The sequence below is a fragment of the Mesoplodon densirostris genome, chromosome 7 (assembly GCF_025265405.1).
Source record: "Mesoplodon densirostris isolate mMesDen1 chromosome 7, mMesDen1 primary haplotype, whole genome shotgun sequence".
NCBI lineage: Eukaryota > Metazoa > Chordata > Mammalia > Artiodactyla > Ziphiidae > Mesoplodon > Mesoplodon densirostris.
The window spans coordinates 79121017-79139322 of NC_082667.1; the positions used below are offsets into that span (position 1 = coordinate 79121017).

At 42.9% G+C, this 18306-nt stretch overlaps 2 protein-coding genes across 2 annotated transcripts in view; one reads left to right on the forward strand and one right to left on the reverse strand.

Annotated features, from left to right (window-relative positions):
- Window positions 1-18306, reverse strand: part of LOC132494286 (U3 small nucleolar RNA-associated protein 25 homolog) — a 720475-nt gene that overhangs the window by 478235 nt on the left and 223934 nt on the right. The window lies entirely within an intron of this gene.
- LOC132494413 (forkhead-associated domain-containing protein 1-like) overlaps window positions 1-18306 on the forward strand; it is a 104178-nt gene that overhangs the window by 44180 nt on the left and 41692 nt on the right. The window contains exons 5-6 of the mRNA XM_060105501.1: window positions 4383-4492; window positions 7586-7822. Coding sequence (XP_059961484.1) covers window positions 4383-4492; window positions 7586-7822 — 347 coding nt within the window. The remainder of the gene's footprint in view (window positions 1-4382; window positions 4493-7585; window positions 7823-18306) is intronic.

Genomic DNA, 18306 nt, shown 5'->3' on the forward strand with positions numbered 1-18306 from the left:
TTCTGTCTTATGAACATATATACAGGGTTTTGGGTTTTTTTTTTTTAATGTGTCCTTGGGACACATGGCACATGGGCTGTTTCTTTTCTTTTTTTCACTCCGCCATTTAAATTTTTCCACTGTAATCACCGGTTTCTCCAGTGCCATGCTGAACTTGGGGCTTCTCTGAAGGACTTGGATTCCCCCTGGAGAAATGAAGGATGAGTCGTATGGCTTAGAGTCCCTCACATCTACCTGGGCTCTATCTCCTCAGCCTCTCAGCCAGGTCTCATGTTTCCAAAGGTTTGCCCTCGTTCCCCTGACACTCTCGCCATCCTCAGAAAAGGACTTTCATCTTCCCGTGTCATGGGGAGTTCCTTTCTGTCTGGGCCTCTCTACTCCACGCTTTCGAGAAAACTCTGTGCTCCAGTCCTCCATGCTGTCTCTTGACAGAAAACACCTCTTTTTAAGGGTTCCGAGAAAGCTCTTTCCTCTCTTAGCAAAGCTGGGCTCTTCCAATTAAATTGGTTTACTGTTAGACTGTCACCTTGCTTTAGACTTGAAAAATTCTATTTGAAAACCCAAAGCCAAGGATTTATTTACTGCAGATCAGGTCAGGGTTTCTCAATCTTGGCACAGTGACAGGTGGGTCGCATAACTCCTTGTTGAAGGATCTGTCCTGTCCACTGTAGAATGTTTAGCAGCATCCCTGACTCCTACCCACCAGAGATACCAGTAGCAACACCACCACCACCACCAACCGCCCTAACTGTGGTACTCAAAAATGTCTCCAGACATTGTCAAAAATCAAAACATCATTTTGCCTGGGGGAAAAATCACCCTGTTCTAGTTAATACTCATCCTTCCTTTACCACAAGGCAATAAAACGTCAGCTCCAAGGCCAAATCTTAATGGCAAGAGCTCATGGGAGGTGGGGAAGAATTACTGAGAAAAGAAAATATGTGGAGTGACTTATTAAAATAGCATCTTGATTCATATATATATATATTTTTTTCCCAATAATGGGATCATATGAACCTAACATAGGTAACCTTTTTTTTTCTTTTTTTGGCCATGCCGCTCAGCTTGCAGGATCTTTGTTCCCCAGCCAGGGATGGAACCTGTGCCCCCTGCAGTGGAAGCACAGAATCCTAATCACTGGACTGCCAAGGAATTCCCTACCTGATTTTTAAAATTCAATAATATGTCATAAACATCTTCCCACTTCAATACATTGACTACATAGTGGTTAAAAGCATAGGCTCTGGGGCCTCCCTGGTGGCGCAGTGGTTAAGAGTCCGCCTGCCGATGCAGGGGATACGGGTTCGTGCCCCGGTCTGGGAGGATCCCATATGCCGCGGAGCGGCTGGGCCCGTGAGCCATGGCCGCTGGGCCTGCGCATCCGGAGCCTGTGCTCCGCAACGGGAGAGGCCACAACAGTGAGAGGCCCGCATACCGCAAAAAGAAAAAAAAAAAAAAAAAGCATAGGCTCTGAATCCAACAAACTTAGGTTCATCCCTTGACTCTACCACTTACCAGCTGTGTGTCCTTGAGCAGGTGACTTGACGTCTCTGTGCCTCATATCTCTCACGTATAAAATGGAGATGGGAATAATAAAGCCTATCTCACTGGGTTGTTATGAAGACGAAATCGTATCCTGCCTGTAAGTGCTGAGCACAGCGCCTGGTGCATAGCGAACATTCAGTAAATATTAAAATATTTAATATTTTAATATTTAAATTTTAAATTTTACAATCTTAATAATTTAAATATTTTAAAATTTTAATATTTAAATTTTAAATATTAAAATTTAAAACTTAAGTTATTACCTAACCATGATTGTTATTTAACTTTTATTTACAACTTACAATGTCTTAAAGACACAGTTAAGGTGCACACATACTGCCCCTGCTGCAGACTGGTGATTATTGGAGCACACCAGGACAGTTGGGGGTTGTTAAAATATTAAAGTAACTCCCCTGCCTTTTGGCCAACAGCTCATGCCCGAAAATTCTTAAAGTGCCTGCGTCCCCATATCCGCCGTCCCACTGCCCCAGCCTTCCCGACTCTCCCTGGGGCTTCTCCCCACTGGGACCTTCGAAGGATCCAGCATCTAGAGTTAAGCCGGTTTGGTCATACATGGCCCTTAGGTTCTTTTTGATAAATAACAGTAGCCGGTAAAGAAGTTTGGGGCAGGTGAGGGGTAATTGCTCCCGCACCTCCCTGCCTGGGTGTAAGGAAAGCAAGTCTCAGAGCAAATTCTAGCCCCACAAAGACTTTGAGTAAACACACCTTCCCCAGTAAAGGGACCCCATCGATCAGCCTGTTCTGTAAGTTTGATGAAGTCCCCCCTCCGGCCATCATCTTGCAGGGAAGCGTCCCTCAAGACAGCCACGACAGGGTCGCAGAGGCAGCCGGAGTCACCCCTAGAGATGGCATTAGACGCCAGAACTCTAAGCTGAGCCTGGACAGGGGCCCAGTTAGGGTCAGACCCCGAGGCCCTCCCTGGGGACACAGGCCAGTCAGTAGCTTCCTCCAGTGAGAGCCGATTTCTTGAGGAATATGAAAACAGGTGAAATCTTCCTTCTGAAAACTCAGTTTCCAAATTGAGATGCGCAATCAGTGTAAAATAAACCCCAGATTTCAAAGGCTTCATGCCTCGAAGAAAAAGAATATAAAATATCTCCATATTTTTTGTAGATTATGTGTTGAAATGATGCTTTTTAATGTATTGGGTTAAATAAAATTGATCATTAAAAATTCCTCTCTTCTTTTTACCTTTTTAACGTGACTACTAGAAAATTGAAAATTGCATTCTGTAGCTCACATTATTTCTCTATCAGGCACTGCTGCTGTAGTCAGTTAGGACTTTGCTGCTCAGGATCCAAGAGAGTCAGATGGGGGCAGTGAGCTTCAAATAACAGTTTTCTAATCATGGACCTAGTTGGGGAGGTGGAGGGAGAGAAAATGGGCAGCTGCTGAAGTTCCAGGCCCTTCTGTTCCTCGTGCCCCAGGAAACACTGTGGCCAGGGCTGCTCATTCAACACGCAAGGCTGTGCATTCTCTGGGCACCACAGGCCATCAGCTATGTCCACTAGAGGTTCTGGGGTCCACAAAGAGGTTTGAGACCTGGCTGGGGGGCAGGAATCTTTGACTCTAAAATGCATAAATAAAAAATATAGAAGCAAAATGAATAAATGATGAATGTCCACATACATGACAGTGCGTGCTTCATTCATCATTAATGTTAATACTCATTAAAGTTTCATCACCACTGAAAACAATTTGTTCAGTTTCTCACTTCACAAGAAGATAAGAATGTGCAGTGACTTTCCAGAAACCATAGTCACTTGGAAATTTAAAATATGCTGCTTGGGCCCAAGTGATCTCACACGTAGAATTATAGAAATCTTTACAAACGTTTCTACACCAATAAAAAGAAATGTATTCAGTGTTGATGTGAGTGAATTGCGAGATGTCTGATGTGATACAGAGTGGGGTCCCCAAACGCAATGCCATAATCCCTGAAAGTCATATAAAAAGGCTTTGTAATACTGGGGTAAATAAGAAAAAATATAGGAAAGCTTAAATGGCTATCAAGTGGATCCTAGTTAAACACGTTTGGCACAGTTGGACAATGGACCACAATGCTGCCCTGGAAAAGAACCAAGTACAGCTACAAATACTGACATGGGAAGATGTTTTTGATATTGTTAGCTGAAAAGTAAGCTGGATAAGAATCTCTGACATGTAAATGCATTTTTGTTTTTTGAAAAGATATGACTGCAATAAAAAATATATAGCTAATGTTTAGTGCTAAATGCTCTACTTGAGGGGTCAGCAAACTTTTCCTGTAAAGAGCCAGACAGTAAATACTTTAGTACTTGTGGGTCACATGGTCTCTGCTGCAACTACTCAGCTCTGCCTTTGTAGCTGGGAAGCAGCCATAAATAATATGTAAATGAATCACTGTGGCTGTGTTGCAATAAAACTTTATTTACAAAAATAGGCAGAAGGCTAGATTTGGCCGCAGGGCCATAGTTTGCCAAGCCCTGCTCTATATCATTATTCTATTTAATCTCCAGATAGCCCTTTATAGCAGAGACTATCAGGGATCCTGAATTATGTATGTGGAAACGAAGGCTTAGAGAGAGCAAATGACTTGCCCAAGGTCCTCAGCTCTTATGCAGCATAGAAAAAAGTCTGGAAAGAGACACACCACAGTGCATCAGTGCAGTTAACGCTGGGGAAGAGAAATGAGGCAGCTCTCGCCCTTTCCAGTCCTCCTGCAATGCTTTCAGTGCATAAGTCTCATGAATGTGAAGGTTAATCTGAAAATATTCTTTAAGACTTTGGGGAAACTCACAGTCTCCTCTGCATTCTCTGTTGATCTTGTGTGTTAGTGTGGACCAACGCGGCAGAACTGTCGGAACAATCAGTGGCCGAGGAAATTCCTGGGGCAGAGCCCTACAGAGAAATTTTTGTGGACCAGGACCTGTCCCAGTACGATAAGGTGAGGGGTCTCGGGGAAGCACAGAGCTACAGCAGCAAGAGGGACCATGGAGAGATTGCCACTGCCTCTTGTTCTCTGTGTCTCAAGGACTGTCCCTTTTTCCTACTTCCAAGAAACCACCTCTTCCTCCCAAGACATTCAGCCAGGTTTGGCCACTGCTCATTTTATCCCAAATAACATCTACAACTACAAGGTACTGAGCACCTACTGTGTGCTGGGCCATGTCCTGTGCACTTGACATTTATTAGCTCGTTAATCTTCACCATCTTCAAAATAGATTTTATCACCCTCACTTTGCAGATGAGGAAACTGAAGCTCAGAGAGGTTCAGTAATGTGTTCAAGGCTGCCCAGTGCAAGGAGCAGTGTTAGGATTCAAAGCGAGGTCTGGTTAGCTTCTCAGCGGGTACTTCTAACTCCCACACAGTAATCACTTGGTCAACCTTCAGTGATGGAACAGTGATGCAAAAACACATTCCTAGCAGGAGGAAGTGAGCACTGAAGTCAGGGAGGCGTGGGCCAAGAGACTCGTTAAAGAACCAGAGAGGTTTAAAGCAGGGATGCGAGCAGAACAGGTGGATTCAAGCCATCCTGGGAAGGGCCCAGGTCAATTTCTCCCCACTTAGACATGACCTGAAAGTTACTCTAAAAGAAGCAGTCTATAATATCTCACTTTCCTTCAGGGCCAGGGCCTGCTCCTGCAGCAATTCTCAGAGTTTGTGAGGAGCAGACCTACCTGGGGTTCTTGTCAGACACGGAAATCCAAACCTTCAGGAGGCAGGGAGTTCCAACCAGGCATCCTGGGACCAGACTCTGAAAAATGTTGCAGAAAGGCGAGAAACCACGCTCAGATTCTGTATTTATCGCTGTGTAACAAGCCATCCCAAAACTTAGCGGCTTCAAACAGCAATTCATTATTCCCCAGAATCTATGGGTTGACCTTGAAGGTTCCTTTGCTCGCGTCCCCTGGCCTCACTCATGCGGCCTCAGTAAGCCGCTGGCTTGGCCAGGCTGGTGGTCGGTCTCCATTGGCCTCCTTCCCACATCTAGGGCCTCAGCCAGGACGCCTGGACTGGTGCACCCCTTTGTGCATGTGGTTTTTCATCACAGCACGGTGGTCTCGGAGTTCCCAGGGGGCCAGAGCAGAAGCTGCACAGCCTGTAAGAACTTGCCTGGAGATCATGCAGCATCACTTCCACTCCATTCCGTTAGTTAAAGCAAGTCACGGGGCCAGCCCAGACTAGAGGGTGGGGAAATAGACTGGATGGCAAAACTGCAAAGTGTTGCCATTTTTCAACCTGCCTCAATTTTAACTCGGAAATATAGTGCAACCACTATAATTTTTTCTATTTATAGAAAATTTTTATAAGCCATTTATCATTTTTTCTATTTATAATAGAAAGAATTCTTTCTCTTTATAAGCCATTTCTACCCTGACTTGCCAGGACTCCTTCAAGTGACAATAAACAAATTAGCTTGAGGGGGAGCATCGATTAGCTCAACTTATTGGAAAATTTAAAGGGCCACTAGCTTCAGGTATGGCTAGATCCAGGAGCTTGAATAATGTCATCAGAACACCTCCCCACTACCAACCTCTCCCCTCTGTTTCCCTCAGAGTCTGGCTTTCTACATAAGGCTGGCTTTGTGTGTCAGAAAAGACAAACTCAGACAAACAAGCCTACATATTTAAAGTTTATGATCCAAAAGAAGGCAAGATCCTCTCCCTCTGTAATCGATGTGTGAAATCTCTGATTGACCAGCTTGGGCCACATGCACATGGGGAGGTGGGACAGGAAGGAGCAGGGCACATGACTGACAGTCCTACCCAGACCCCATGGAAGGAGGAACGCTCCCTCCAGAAGGGCAAGGGGACCCTCACCAGGAAAGCAGAACCCACAGCTGTCCACTGCCCTCTGCAAACTTCTTATATTCCAGCACTGGCACGGGGCCTGGCACTTAGTTGCTGCCCGATGAATGTTTGTTGCATGAAAAATGAATAAGCACCTGGCTGATCATAACAGGGTGAAACAGGGGAAACTGCCCAGGAGTAGGGAATATGTCTGATGCTCTCTCTTGAAGTTTTGCCACCAACTTTCACAAGGACCCAAAGGAAGGCCCCTGGCAGCAGCTGGCAATGTCAGACAGGCTTTCTCATGAGCGAGACCCTGTCCTTCCCCAGGTCACGGAGCTAGCAGGTCGTGAGGCTGACTGGACGGCTCTCCTGGGAATGAGCTGGCCCAGAAATTGCCCGTTTACCTCCTCCTGTGACTGCTTTGGAAAAGGCCTCTGGGGAATTTTTTCTTCTTCTTCTTCTTCTTCAGTTTTTCTGACATTTTATTGATAACGTCTGGTGAGAAGTTTCGGGGAATTTTTTTTTCCTTTTTTGGAAAACCTAACCAATTCTTTGGCTGCAGAGCTTTTTCACTGGAGAGATGGAGGACAGGGTTAATTATACCTGTGGGTACAGTCTACCAGCAATTTTTTTTTCCAGCCGAAAGTTTACATGAGCCCATGCAAATAAATCACTATTCCTGTCTCATTTACTTTCCAGATTGAGTTACCTGGAAAAAATTCATACATGAATAGCCAAAAGAGGCAGGAAATATTAGAAGAGAGGAAAGGGAAAACAAATAGTTCAGAATGTTTTAAGTTAAAACAAATAACTCTCATTATAGGCAGAATGTGGTCAAACAGAATGTTGTTTTCCTAAGTACCTTTCCTAGGTCCCCAGTGTGCTAGGCTGTATATTATAAATGAAATCATTCTAAGTAAACTTTCTAGCAACAAATGTTCCCAAGTGGGATGGTTGCTCTTAATATGAAAGTCTAATTCTCGGGGAAAGGAAAGTTTCCGTACCTGTGAGGTACAGACATCCATTACAGGAGTCTATATACAAGTACATCATTTTAACCCAATTCTTGTCTCTATGAGATTTTCCAAGTGACAGAGATAGCCTTGAAAGTCTGCTTTTTCCCTCCCTGCCTGCCCTCACCTTCCCAAAGAATGATACCATATTTTTCCTGTCTTTCTTTAAATGGGCTCAGCCTTACATCCAGACCCACACCTAGTAAATTTCCCATCTGTCCTCCACCCAGGATGAAATAATTCGGCTGCTGGGAAAAGAAGTCAGCCGTCTCTCCGATTTTGAACTTGAATCTAAATACAAAGACACGGTGATAGCAAGCCTGCAGAACCAAGTGGCCAACCTGAGGCAGAAGCTGTTGGAAACAGCCAACTCCAGGCAGAAGGAGAGGGTGATCCCGCCCAAGTTTCAGGTTCTGCATGAAGAGGACGATGCCCAACAGAGAGAGATCCAGAGCTTGAAAAACCAGGTAGGGCTCAGAGACAAGTGGGTTGGGGCCTTGGGGTCACAACACAGGGTGACAGCTCTCAGGTAGAGCCTGGGGGGAGCCACCCGGGTAGTTGGAAATGGGCATTGAGCACAGCATGGTGAAGAGTGCAGATCCAGGGAGTGGAGGGTTGGCAAGTTTCTAGCCTTGTAAGAACAATATTAGATTTCATTAAGTGCCTACCATGTTCAGGCCCCGGTGCAGGTGCTTTGGGTGCATTAGCTTATTTATTTATTTATTTATTTACTTATTTAATGTATTTATTTATGGCTGCATTGGGTCTTTGTTGCTGTGCACAGGCTTTCTCTAGTTGCAGTGAGTAGGGTCTACTCTTCACTGCGGTGCGTGGGCTTCTCATTTCAGTGGCTTCTCTTGCTGCAGAGCATGGGCTCTAGGCACGTGGGCTTCAGTAGTTGCAGCATGAGGGCTTCAGTAGCTGTGGCTCGCAGACTCTAGAGTGCAGGCTCAGTAGTTGTGGCCCACGGGCATAGTTTCTGCACAGCATGTGGGATCTTCCTGGACCAGGGCTCGAACTCGTGTCCCCTGCATTGGCAGGCAGATTCTTAACCACTGCACCATGAGGGAAGTCCCCTCATTAGCTATTTAAACCTCAGTCTTCTGGCAGATGCTATTCTACAGATGAGGAGACTGAGGCACGCTCAGAGATGCCCAGGAGCTTGTTACAGCTTGCACAGCAAGTGAGAGGCAGTGATGTGATTTGGGCTCAGCTCTGCCACCTTGTACACCTCATGCTTTCACACCCACTTTGCATTTCCACCCAACTCCTGTCGCTTCAGTGACCACTTCTCACACCCACCCAGACCCAGCCAGAAAGAGCTGGAGATGGGGAGAAGGAACCCCACAGTGTTCCAAACACTGAGGCCTTTATCAAACCCTGAAGGCAGCTGCTGGTTCATTTATAGGGAATTTCACCAAAAATTCTCCACCCAGAATGTCTGGATTTACCAGTCAACTTCCTTCCTCGTGAAACTACATCCAAAAAAAAAAAAAAAAAAATTTTTTTAAGTTTTAAAGAATTACTTTAAAATTGGCCACTGATCTTGTTCATAAATTATATCTCAACAAAGTCGATAAAAAAGCAGTTGGTCATTGATGAATTTTGGCATCAGTGCATAATTCTGCTTAAAACCGTATTCAGATTTGGTTCAACATGGCGGAGTAGAAGGACATGCTGTCACTCCGTCTTTCGAGAGCACTGGAATCACAACTAACTGCTGAACAATCATCGACAGGAAGACACTGGAGCTCGCCAAAAAGATACCCCACATGCAAAGACAAAGGAGAAGGCACAAAGAGACAGTAGGAGGGGCGCAATCCCAATAAAATCAAATCCCATAACTGCTGGGTGGGTGACTCACAAACTGGAGAACACTTATACAACAGAAGTCCACCCACTGGAGTGAAGGTTCTGAGCTCAACATCAGGCTTCCCAACCTGGGGGTCAGGCAATGGGAGGAGGAATTCCTAGAGACTCAGACTTTGAAGGCTAGTGGGATTTGATTGCAGGACTTTGGCAGGACTGGGGGAAAGAGAGATTCCACTCTTGGAGGGCACACACAAAGTAGTGTGTGCATTGGGACCCAGGGGAAGGAGCAGTGACCCCCATAGGAGACTGAACCAGACCTACCTGCTAGTGTTGGAGGGTCTCCTGCAGAGGCGGGGGCAGCTGTGGCTCACCAAGGGACAAGGACACTGGCAGCAGAAGTTCTGGGAAGTATTCCTTGGCATGAGCCCTCCCAGAGTCTGCCATTAACCCCGCCAAAGAGCCCGGGTAGGCTCCAGTGTTGGGTCACCTCAGGCCAAACAACTAACAGGGAGGGAAACCAACCCACCCATCAGCAGACAAGCAGATTAAAGTTTTACTGAGCTCTGCCCACCAATGCCACAGCCAGCTCTACCCACCACCAGTCCCTCCCATCAGGAAACTTCCACAAGCCTCTTAGATAGCCTCATCTACCAGAGGGCAGACAGCAGCAGCAAGAAGAACTACAATCCTGCAGCCTGTGGAACAAAAACCATATCCACAGAAAGACAGCGAAGATGAAAAGGCAGAGGGCTATGTAACAGATGAAGGAACAAGATAAAACCCCAGAAAAACAACTAAATGAAATGGAGAGAGGCAATCTTCCAGAAAAAGAATTCAGAATAATGATAGTGAAGATGATCCTGGACCTCAGAAAAAGAATGGAGGCAAAGATCCAGAAGATGCAAGAAACGTTTAACAAAGATCTAGAAGAATTCAAGAACAAACAAACAGAGATGAAGAATACAATAACTGAAAAAGAAATACACTAGAAGGAATCAATAGAATAACTGGGGCAAAAGAACGGATAAGTGACCTGGAAGACAGAATGGTGGAATTCACTGCTGCGGAACAGAATAAAGATAAAAGAATGAAAAGAAATGAAGACAGCTTAAGAGACCTCTGGGACAACATTAAACACAACAACGTTCACATTATATGGGTCCCAGAAGGAGAAGAGAGAGAGAAAGGACCCGAGAAGATATTGAAGAGATTATAGTCAAAAACTTCCCTAACATCGGAAAGGAAATAGCCACCCAAGTCCAGGAAGCACAGAGAGTCCCATACAGGAGAAACCCAAGGAGAAACACACCGAGACACATAGTAATCAACTTGGCAAAAATTAAAGAAAAATTATTGACAGCAGCAAGGGAAAAATGACAAATAACATACAAGGGAACTCCCAGAAGGTTAACAGCTGATTTCTCAGCAGAAAGTCTACAAGCCAGAAGGGAGTGGCATGATATACTTAAAGTGATGACAGGGAAGAACCTACAACCAAGATTACTCTACCCAGCAAGGATCTCATTGAGATTCGATGGAGAAATCAAAAGCTTGACAGACAAGCAAAAGCTAAGAGAATTGAGCACCACCAAAGCAGCTCTACAACAAATGTTAAAGGAACTTCTCTAAGTGGGAAACACAAGAGAAGAAAAGGACCTACAAAAACAAACCCAAAACAATTAAGAAAATGGTCATAGGAACATACATATCGATAATTACCTTAAACGCGAATGGATTAAATGCTCCAACCAAAAGACACAGGGTTGCTGAATGGATACAAAAACAAGACCCATATATATGCTTTCTACAGGAGACCCACTTCAGACCTAGGGACACATACAGACTGAAAGTGAGGGGATGGAAAAAGATATTCCATGCAAATGGAAATCAAAGAAAGCTGGAGTAGCATTACTCATATCAGATAATATACACTTTAAAATAAAGAATGTTACAAGAGACAAGGAAGGACACTACGTAAGGATCAAGGGATCAATCCAAGAAGAAGATATAACAATTATAAATATATATGCACCCAGCATAGGAGCACCTCAATACATAAGGCAACTGCTAACAGCTCTAAAAGAGGAAATCAACAGTAACACAATAATAGTGGGGGACTTGAACACCTCACTTACACCAATGGACAGATCATCCAAAGAGAAAATTAATAAGGAAACACAAGCTTTAAATGACACAATAGACCAGATAGATTTAATTGATATTTGTAGGACATTCCGTCCAAAAACAGCAGATTGCACTTTCTTCTCAAGTGCACACGGAACATTTTCCAGGATAGATCACGTGTTGGGTCAAAAATCAAGCCTCAGGAAATTGAAGAAAATTAAAATCATATCAAGCATCTTTTTTGACGACAACGCTATGAGATTAGAAATGAATTACAGGGAAAAACCTGTAAAAAACACAAACACATAGAGGCTAAACAGTACGTTACTAAATAACCAAGAGATCACTGAAGAAATCAAAGAGGAAATCAAAAAATACCTTGAGACAAATGACAATGAAAACACGACGATCCAAAACCTATGGGATGCAGCAAAAGCATCCCATAGTTTTAGAGGGAAGTTTATAGCTATACAAGCCCACCTCAAGAAACAAGAAAAATCTCAAATAAACAATCTAACATTACACCTAAAGGAACTAGAGAAAGAAGAACAAACAAAACCCAAAGTGAGCAGAAGGAAAGAAATCATAAAGATCAGAGCAGAAATAAATGAAATAGAAACAAAGAAAACAATAGCAAAGATCAATAAAACTAAAAGCTGGTTCTTTGAGAAGTTAAACAAAATTGATAAACCATTAGCCAGACTCATCAAGAAAAAGAGGGAGAGGACTCAAATCAAAAAAATTAGAAAGGAAAAAGAAGTTACAACAGACACCACAGAAATACAAAGCATCCTAAGAGACAACTACAAGCAACTCTATGCCAATAAAATGGACAACCTAGAAGACATGAACAAATTCTTAGAAAGTTATAACCTTTCAAGACTGAACCAGGAAGAAATAGAAAATATGAACAGACCAATCACAAGTAATGGAATTGAAACTGTGATTAAAAATCTTCCAACAAACAGAAGTCCAGGACCAGAAGGCTTCACAGGTGAATTCTATCAAATATTTAGAGACGAGCTAACACCCATCCTTCTCAAACTCTTCCAAAAAATTGCAGAGGAAGGAACACTCCCAAACTCATTCTCTGAGGCCACCATCACCCTGATACCAAAACCAGACAAAGATACTACAAAAAAAGAAAATTACAGACCAATATCACTGATAAATATAGATGCAAAAATCTTCAACAAAATACTAGCAAACAGAATCCAACAACACATTAAAAGGATCATACACCATGATCAAGTGGGATTTATCCCAGAGAGGCAAGGATTCTTCAATATATGCAAATCAATCAATGTGATACACGATATTAACAAATTGAAAAAGAAAAACCATATGATCACCTCAATGGATGCAGAAAACGCTTTTGACAAAATTCAACACTGATTTATGATAAAAACTCTCCAGAAAGTGGGCATAGAGGGAACCTACTTCACCATAGTAAAGGCCATATATGACAAAGCCACAGCAAACATCATTCTCAATGGTGAAAAACTGAAAGCATTTCCTCTAAGATCAGGAACAAGACAAGGATGTCCACTCTCACTACTATTCTTCAACATAGTTTTGGAAGTCCTAGCCACAGCAATCAGTGAAGAAAAAGCAATAAAAGGAATCCAAATTGAAAAAGAAGAAGTAAACCTGTCACTGTTTGCAGATGACAGGATACTCTACAGAGAGAATCCTAAAGATGGCACCAGAAAACTACTAGAGCTAATCAGTGAACTTGGTCAAGTTGCAGGACACAAAATGAATGCACAGAAATCTCTTGCATTCCTATACACTAATGATGGAAAATCTGAAAGAGAAATTAAGGAAACACTCCCATGTACCACTGCAACCAAAAAATACAATACCTAGGAATAAACCTACCTAGGGAGACAAAGACCTGTATGCAGAAAACTGTAAGACACTGATGAAAGAAATTAAAGATGATAGCAACAGATGGAGAGATATACCACGTTCTTGGATTGGAAGAATCAATATTGTGAAAATGTCTATACTACCCAAAGCAATCTACAGATTCAATGCAATCCCTATCAAATTACCAATGGCATTTTTTACAGAACTAGAACAAAAAAGCTTAAAATTTGTGTGGAGACACAAAAGACCCCAAATAGCCAAATCAGACTTGAGGGGAAAAAACGGAGCTGGAGGAATCAGACTCCCTAAATTCAGCCTATACTACAAAGCCACAGTAATCAAGACAATATGGTACTGGCACAAAAACAGAAATATAGGTCAATGGAACTGGATAGAAAGCCCAGAGATAAACCCACGCACCTATGGTCAACTAATCTATGACAAAGGAGGCAAGGATATACAGTGGAGAAAAGACAGTCTCTTCAATAAGTGGTGCTGGGAAAACTGGACAGCTACATGTAAAAGAATGAAATTAGAACACTCCCTAACGCCATACACAATAATAAACTCAAAATGGATTAGAGACCTAAATGTAAGACCAGACACTCTAAAATTCTTAGAGGAAAACATAGGAAGAACACTCTTCGACATAAATCACAGCAAGATATTTTTTTTTTTTTTTTTTTTTTTGCGGTATGCGGGCCTCTCACTGTTGTGGCCTCCCCCGTTGCGGAGCACAGGCTCCGGACGCGCAGGCTCAGCGGCCATGGCCCGCGGGCCCAGCCGCTCCGCGGCATATGGGATCCTCCCAGACCGGGGCACGAACCCGTATCCCCTGCATCGGCAGGCGGACTCTCAACCACTTGCGCCACCAGGGAGGCCTGCAAGATATTTTTTGATCCACTTCCTAGAGTAATGGAAATAAATACCAAAATAAACAAATGGGACCTAATGAAACTTCAAAGCTTTTGCACAGCAAAGGAAACCATAAACAAGATGAAAAGACAACCCTCAGAATGGGAGAAAATATTTGCAAAGGAAGCAACTGACAAATGATTAATTTCCAAAATATATAAACAGCTCATGTAGCTCAATATTAAAAAAACAAACAACCCAATCCAAAAATGGGCAGAAGACCTAAATAGACATTTCTCCAAAGAAGATATACCGCTGGCCAAGAAGCACATGAAAAGCTGCTCAACATCATTAATTATTAGAGAAATACAAATCAAAACTACAATGAGGTATCAGCTCACACCAGTTAGAATGGGCATCATCAGAAAATCTACAAACAACAAATGCTGGAGACGGTGTGGAGAAAAGGGGACCCTCTTGCACTGTTGGTGGGAATGTAAATTGATACAGCCACTATGGAGAACAGTATGGAGGTTCCTTAAAAAACTAAAAATAGAATTACCATAGGACCCAGCAATCCCACTACTGGGCATATACCCAGAGAAAACCATAATTCAAAAAGCCACATGCACCCCAATGTTCGTTGCAGTACTATTTACAATAGCCAGATCATGGAAGCAACCTAAATGCCCATTGACGGACGAATGATTAAAGAGGAAATGGTACATATGTACAATGGAATATTACTCAGCCATAAAAAGGAACAAAATTGGGTCATTTGTAGAGACGTGGATGCATCTAGAGACTGCCATACAGAGTGAAGTAAGTCAGAAAGAGAAGAACCAATATCATATATTAACACATATATTTGGAACCTAGAAAAATGGTAAAGATGAACCAGTTTGCAGAGCAGAAATGGAGACACACATGTAGAGAACAAACGTATGGACACCAAGGGGCGAAAGCGGCAGGGGGTGGGGGTGGTGGTATGATGAATTGAGAGATTGGGATTTACATGTATACACTGATGTGTATAAAATGGGTGACTAATAAAAAAAGTATAAATAAATAAATAAACATTTTTAAAAAAAGAGAGAGAAAAAAAAATCGTAGTCAGTGCTTGGGGGCCTTTGTTCTCTTGTTCTCTGTCTACTGTCTTTCCCTTCTGTAACCGATTCTAGGTACACAGTTTCAGTCCTAGAAATGGTGCTCTAGAAAGGACACAGATTGTGTATGGTGAACCTAGGAGATTCTAGCAGGAAACTGTAAGCTCCATGAAGGCAAAGGTTGGGCCCAGTAACCTTCTAGAACTCTGTTAGGACTGTGTCTGTTTGTTTGTTCTTTATTCATCCATCCATCCATCCGTCCATTAATCCAAAGAAATACTTTGGGGGACCTATCCCATGCCATGCCCTCTTCCAGGCTCTGAGAATTCAGCAGAGAACAAGACAGACATGATCCTTCCCCCTGTTATGCTCTAGTGAGGGAGACAGAATAAACAAGTCAACAAATACATGCTCTAATATTTAAATGAACTAATGACTCTCCTTCAAACCTGGTTTTGAAAAAACAATGAAAGTAACAGGTCCTGTAGGAATTATTAGTGCAAACAGCTACCTTGACATGTAGCTGACACATTAATGAGCATCTTTTTCTTGAACTGAACCCAATTTTGCTGAAATATTCCTTTCAGTTATTCTCCCATTTCAGAGCTTTCCTGAGAAAATGACATGTCTTTTTCAGGTACATGTACGAGGCTGAATTATTCCCACATACCTTTTTGTTTTTTGGCCATACCACGCACCTTGCAGGATCTTAGTTCCCTGACCAAGGATCAAACCCAGGCCTCCAGCAGTGGAAGCACAGAGTCCTAACCACTGGACTGCCAGGGAATTCCCCACATACCTTTTTTTAAATAATTGAAATATATTTGACATAGAATATTATATAATTTCCACATATCTTTGAATATCAGCCGGTCCCAATTTGAGTATTATTTAAAGTGGCTGCCGATATCTGGGGGAAAAAATGTTTTTCTACAAAGAAATTATCTAGAAATAATTACACTGATGCATCATGCTGTTGCCGCCCCTACCCCTGGAGCTTCACTTATAACTGAAGAAGAATATTTTATAGCAAGGCATATATGAACCAGAAGCTCCCTTGGTTTGAACTCAAATCGAGTTTCATCCACTGACATTTTAGTTTCTTAACTATTCTACTGCCTGCAGAGCATTCCACCAGAAGTGTAAGCCACATGGCAGGTTGATTTATGGTTCTGATTACTTTATGTGTTTTCCCTGGTCCCCGAAGGTGTGTGCATAATGATTTGCTCTCAGAGATCTTCGATCCGCTACAATATCACTAGAAAATTCTTACCTCCATGTGCTCTTATACGCCTGTGCTAATTAGAAGCCAAATTATCATCCTGAAACAATCACTCCTCCTAGCACTCTTAACTTTCTTATGATTCAGTGCCCATTTTATTACACAGCTTAACAGACATTAAACATCTTGGAATTTATGCCATTACAAACAATATGGATATTTACTTTGATAGTAAAAGTATCAAACAGGTTTGAAGACTCTTTGGAGTTTTCCAGCAATCCGAAATCCTAAAACTCTGACACTCAGATTGAAATATTTTCAATCTGTCAAAACCACTGGAGTCTTAGAGGGGAACATATGTTTTCCCTTCTGGAAGTTTGTCTCTGGTGTGTTCTATCTCTGGTATCATGCAAATAAAAGCATTAAGCTGAGAAGAGCTTACAAACACTTTCAATGTTCCAAGGACCTTTTATGGAAAAGTTGTATTTCCCCCCAACAGAGAAAAGTAAGATGTGAAAGAATTTTTTCACTCAAAGTTTCCAAAGCACAAACATGCAAAAGTATAGCCTTGGGGAGAGTGGGGGTCAGAGTGGCCTGTGTCCCCGCAACTTCTAGCATAGACCCCCCCCAATAATGTCTCAGGTGCCCCAGGGAAAAAGTAAGTATAACTGCCCCAAATGTCCTAGACTCTGAACCATGATGGTGCATGAAACGAGTCAGAAAACTTGAGACCTTGACGTATCTGTTAATTCTACCAGAGTAATAATGACAAGATTTCCAAGGACACAAACCAAGACCAAAGGCTGTGACCGCCATCTGGTGGCCATATCAGCACGCCTGAACTCCATTACCTGGGCATGCCCACCACCTCCCCCCAATCTTTTTTTTTTTTTTTTTTTTAGTGTGATGCCCGCAACCTGGTCTGATTGTAAACAGGGAAATTCCTGTATTTCTTCTTTTGGAGGGGTTATTTTTATTTAAGATACTGAGTCTCTATTTACTCTTATAACAGTTATTTTTAATTTAATGCACGTTTTTAAGTTTAAAAAGGGAGCTGCTTCTACGAAAAATGCTAAGAAATTATAGTGGGGCTAGCCAAGAGACATGGGAAAAATAGTGAAAGTGGTATATGAATGACTGAAGTTTAGGAACTCTCTTCGGGTGGGGTTGCTAGATAAAGTAAGGACACCCAGTTAAATTTGAATTTTAGAATTTCGTTTTAGTGTGTGTCCCAAATATTGCATGGGACACATTTGCACTAAAATATTATTCATTATCTGAAATCCTATTTTAAGTGAACATCCTTTTTTCCTCCCCTAAATCTGGCAAACTTACCTTAGGAGAACAAAGAAATTGCACCCAGAACTTCCCTGGTGGCACAGTGGTTAGGAATCCGCCTGCCAGGGCAGGGGACACGGGCTCGAGCCCTGGTCTGGGAAGATCCCACATGCCGCAGAGCATCTAAGCCCGTGCGCCACAACTACTGAGTCCCTCGTGCCACAACTACTGAAGCCCGTGCGCCTACAGCCCATGCTCTGCAACAAGAGAAGGCGCTGCAATAAGCCTGTGCACCGCAACAAAGACCAAACGCAGCCAAAAATAAATAAATTTATTTTTTTAAAAAGAAAAGAAATTGCACCCTTCCCCTTGTCACTTCCATTTTGATCTATCAGAACAAGCTAGTGGGGCTTCCCTTGTGGTGCAGTGGTTGAGAGTCCGCTTGCCGATGCAGGGGACGCAGGTTCGTGCCCCGGTTCGGGAAGATCCCACATGCCGCAGAGTGGCTGGGCCCGTGGGCCATGGCCGCTGAGCCTGCACGTCCGGAGCCTGTGCCCCACAACGGGAGAGGCCACAACAGTGAGAGGCCCGCGTACAGCAAAAAAAAAAAAAAAGAAAAGCAAAACAAGCTAGCTCTTGTCCTGTCTATGGATTGCGTGGCATTTATGCCCCAGTAAACGGG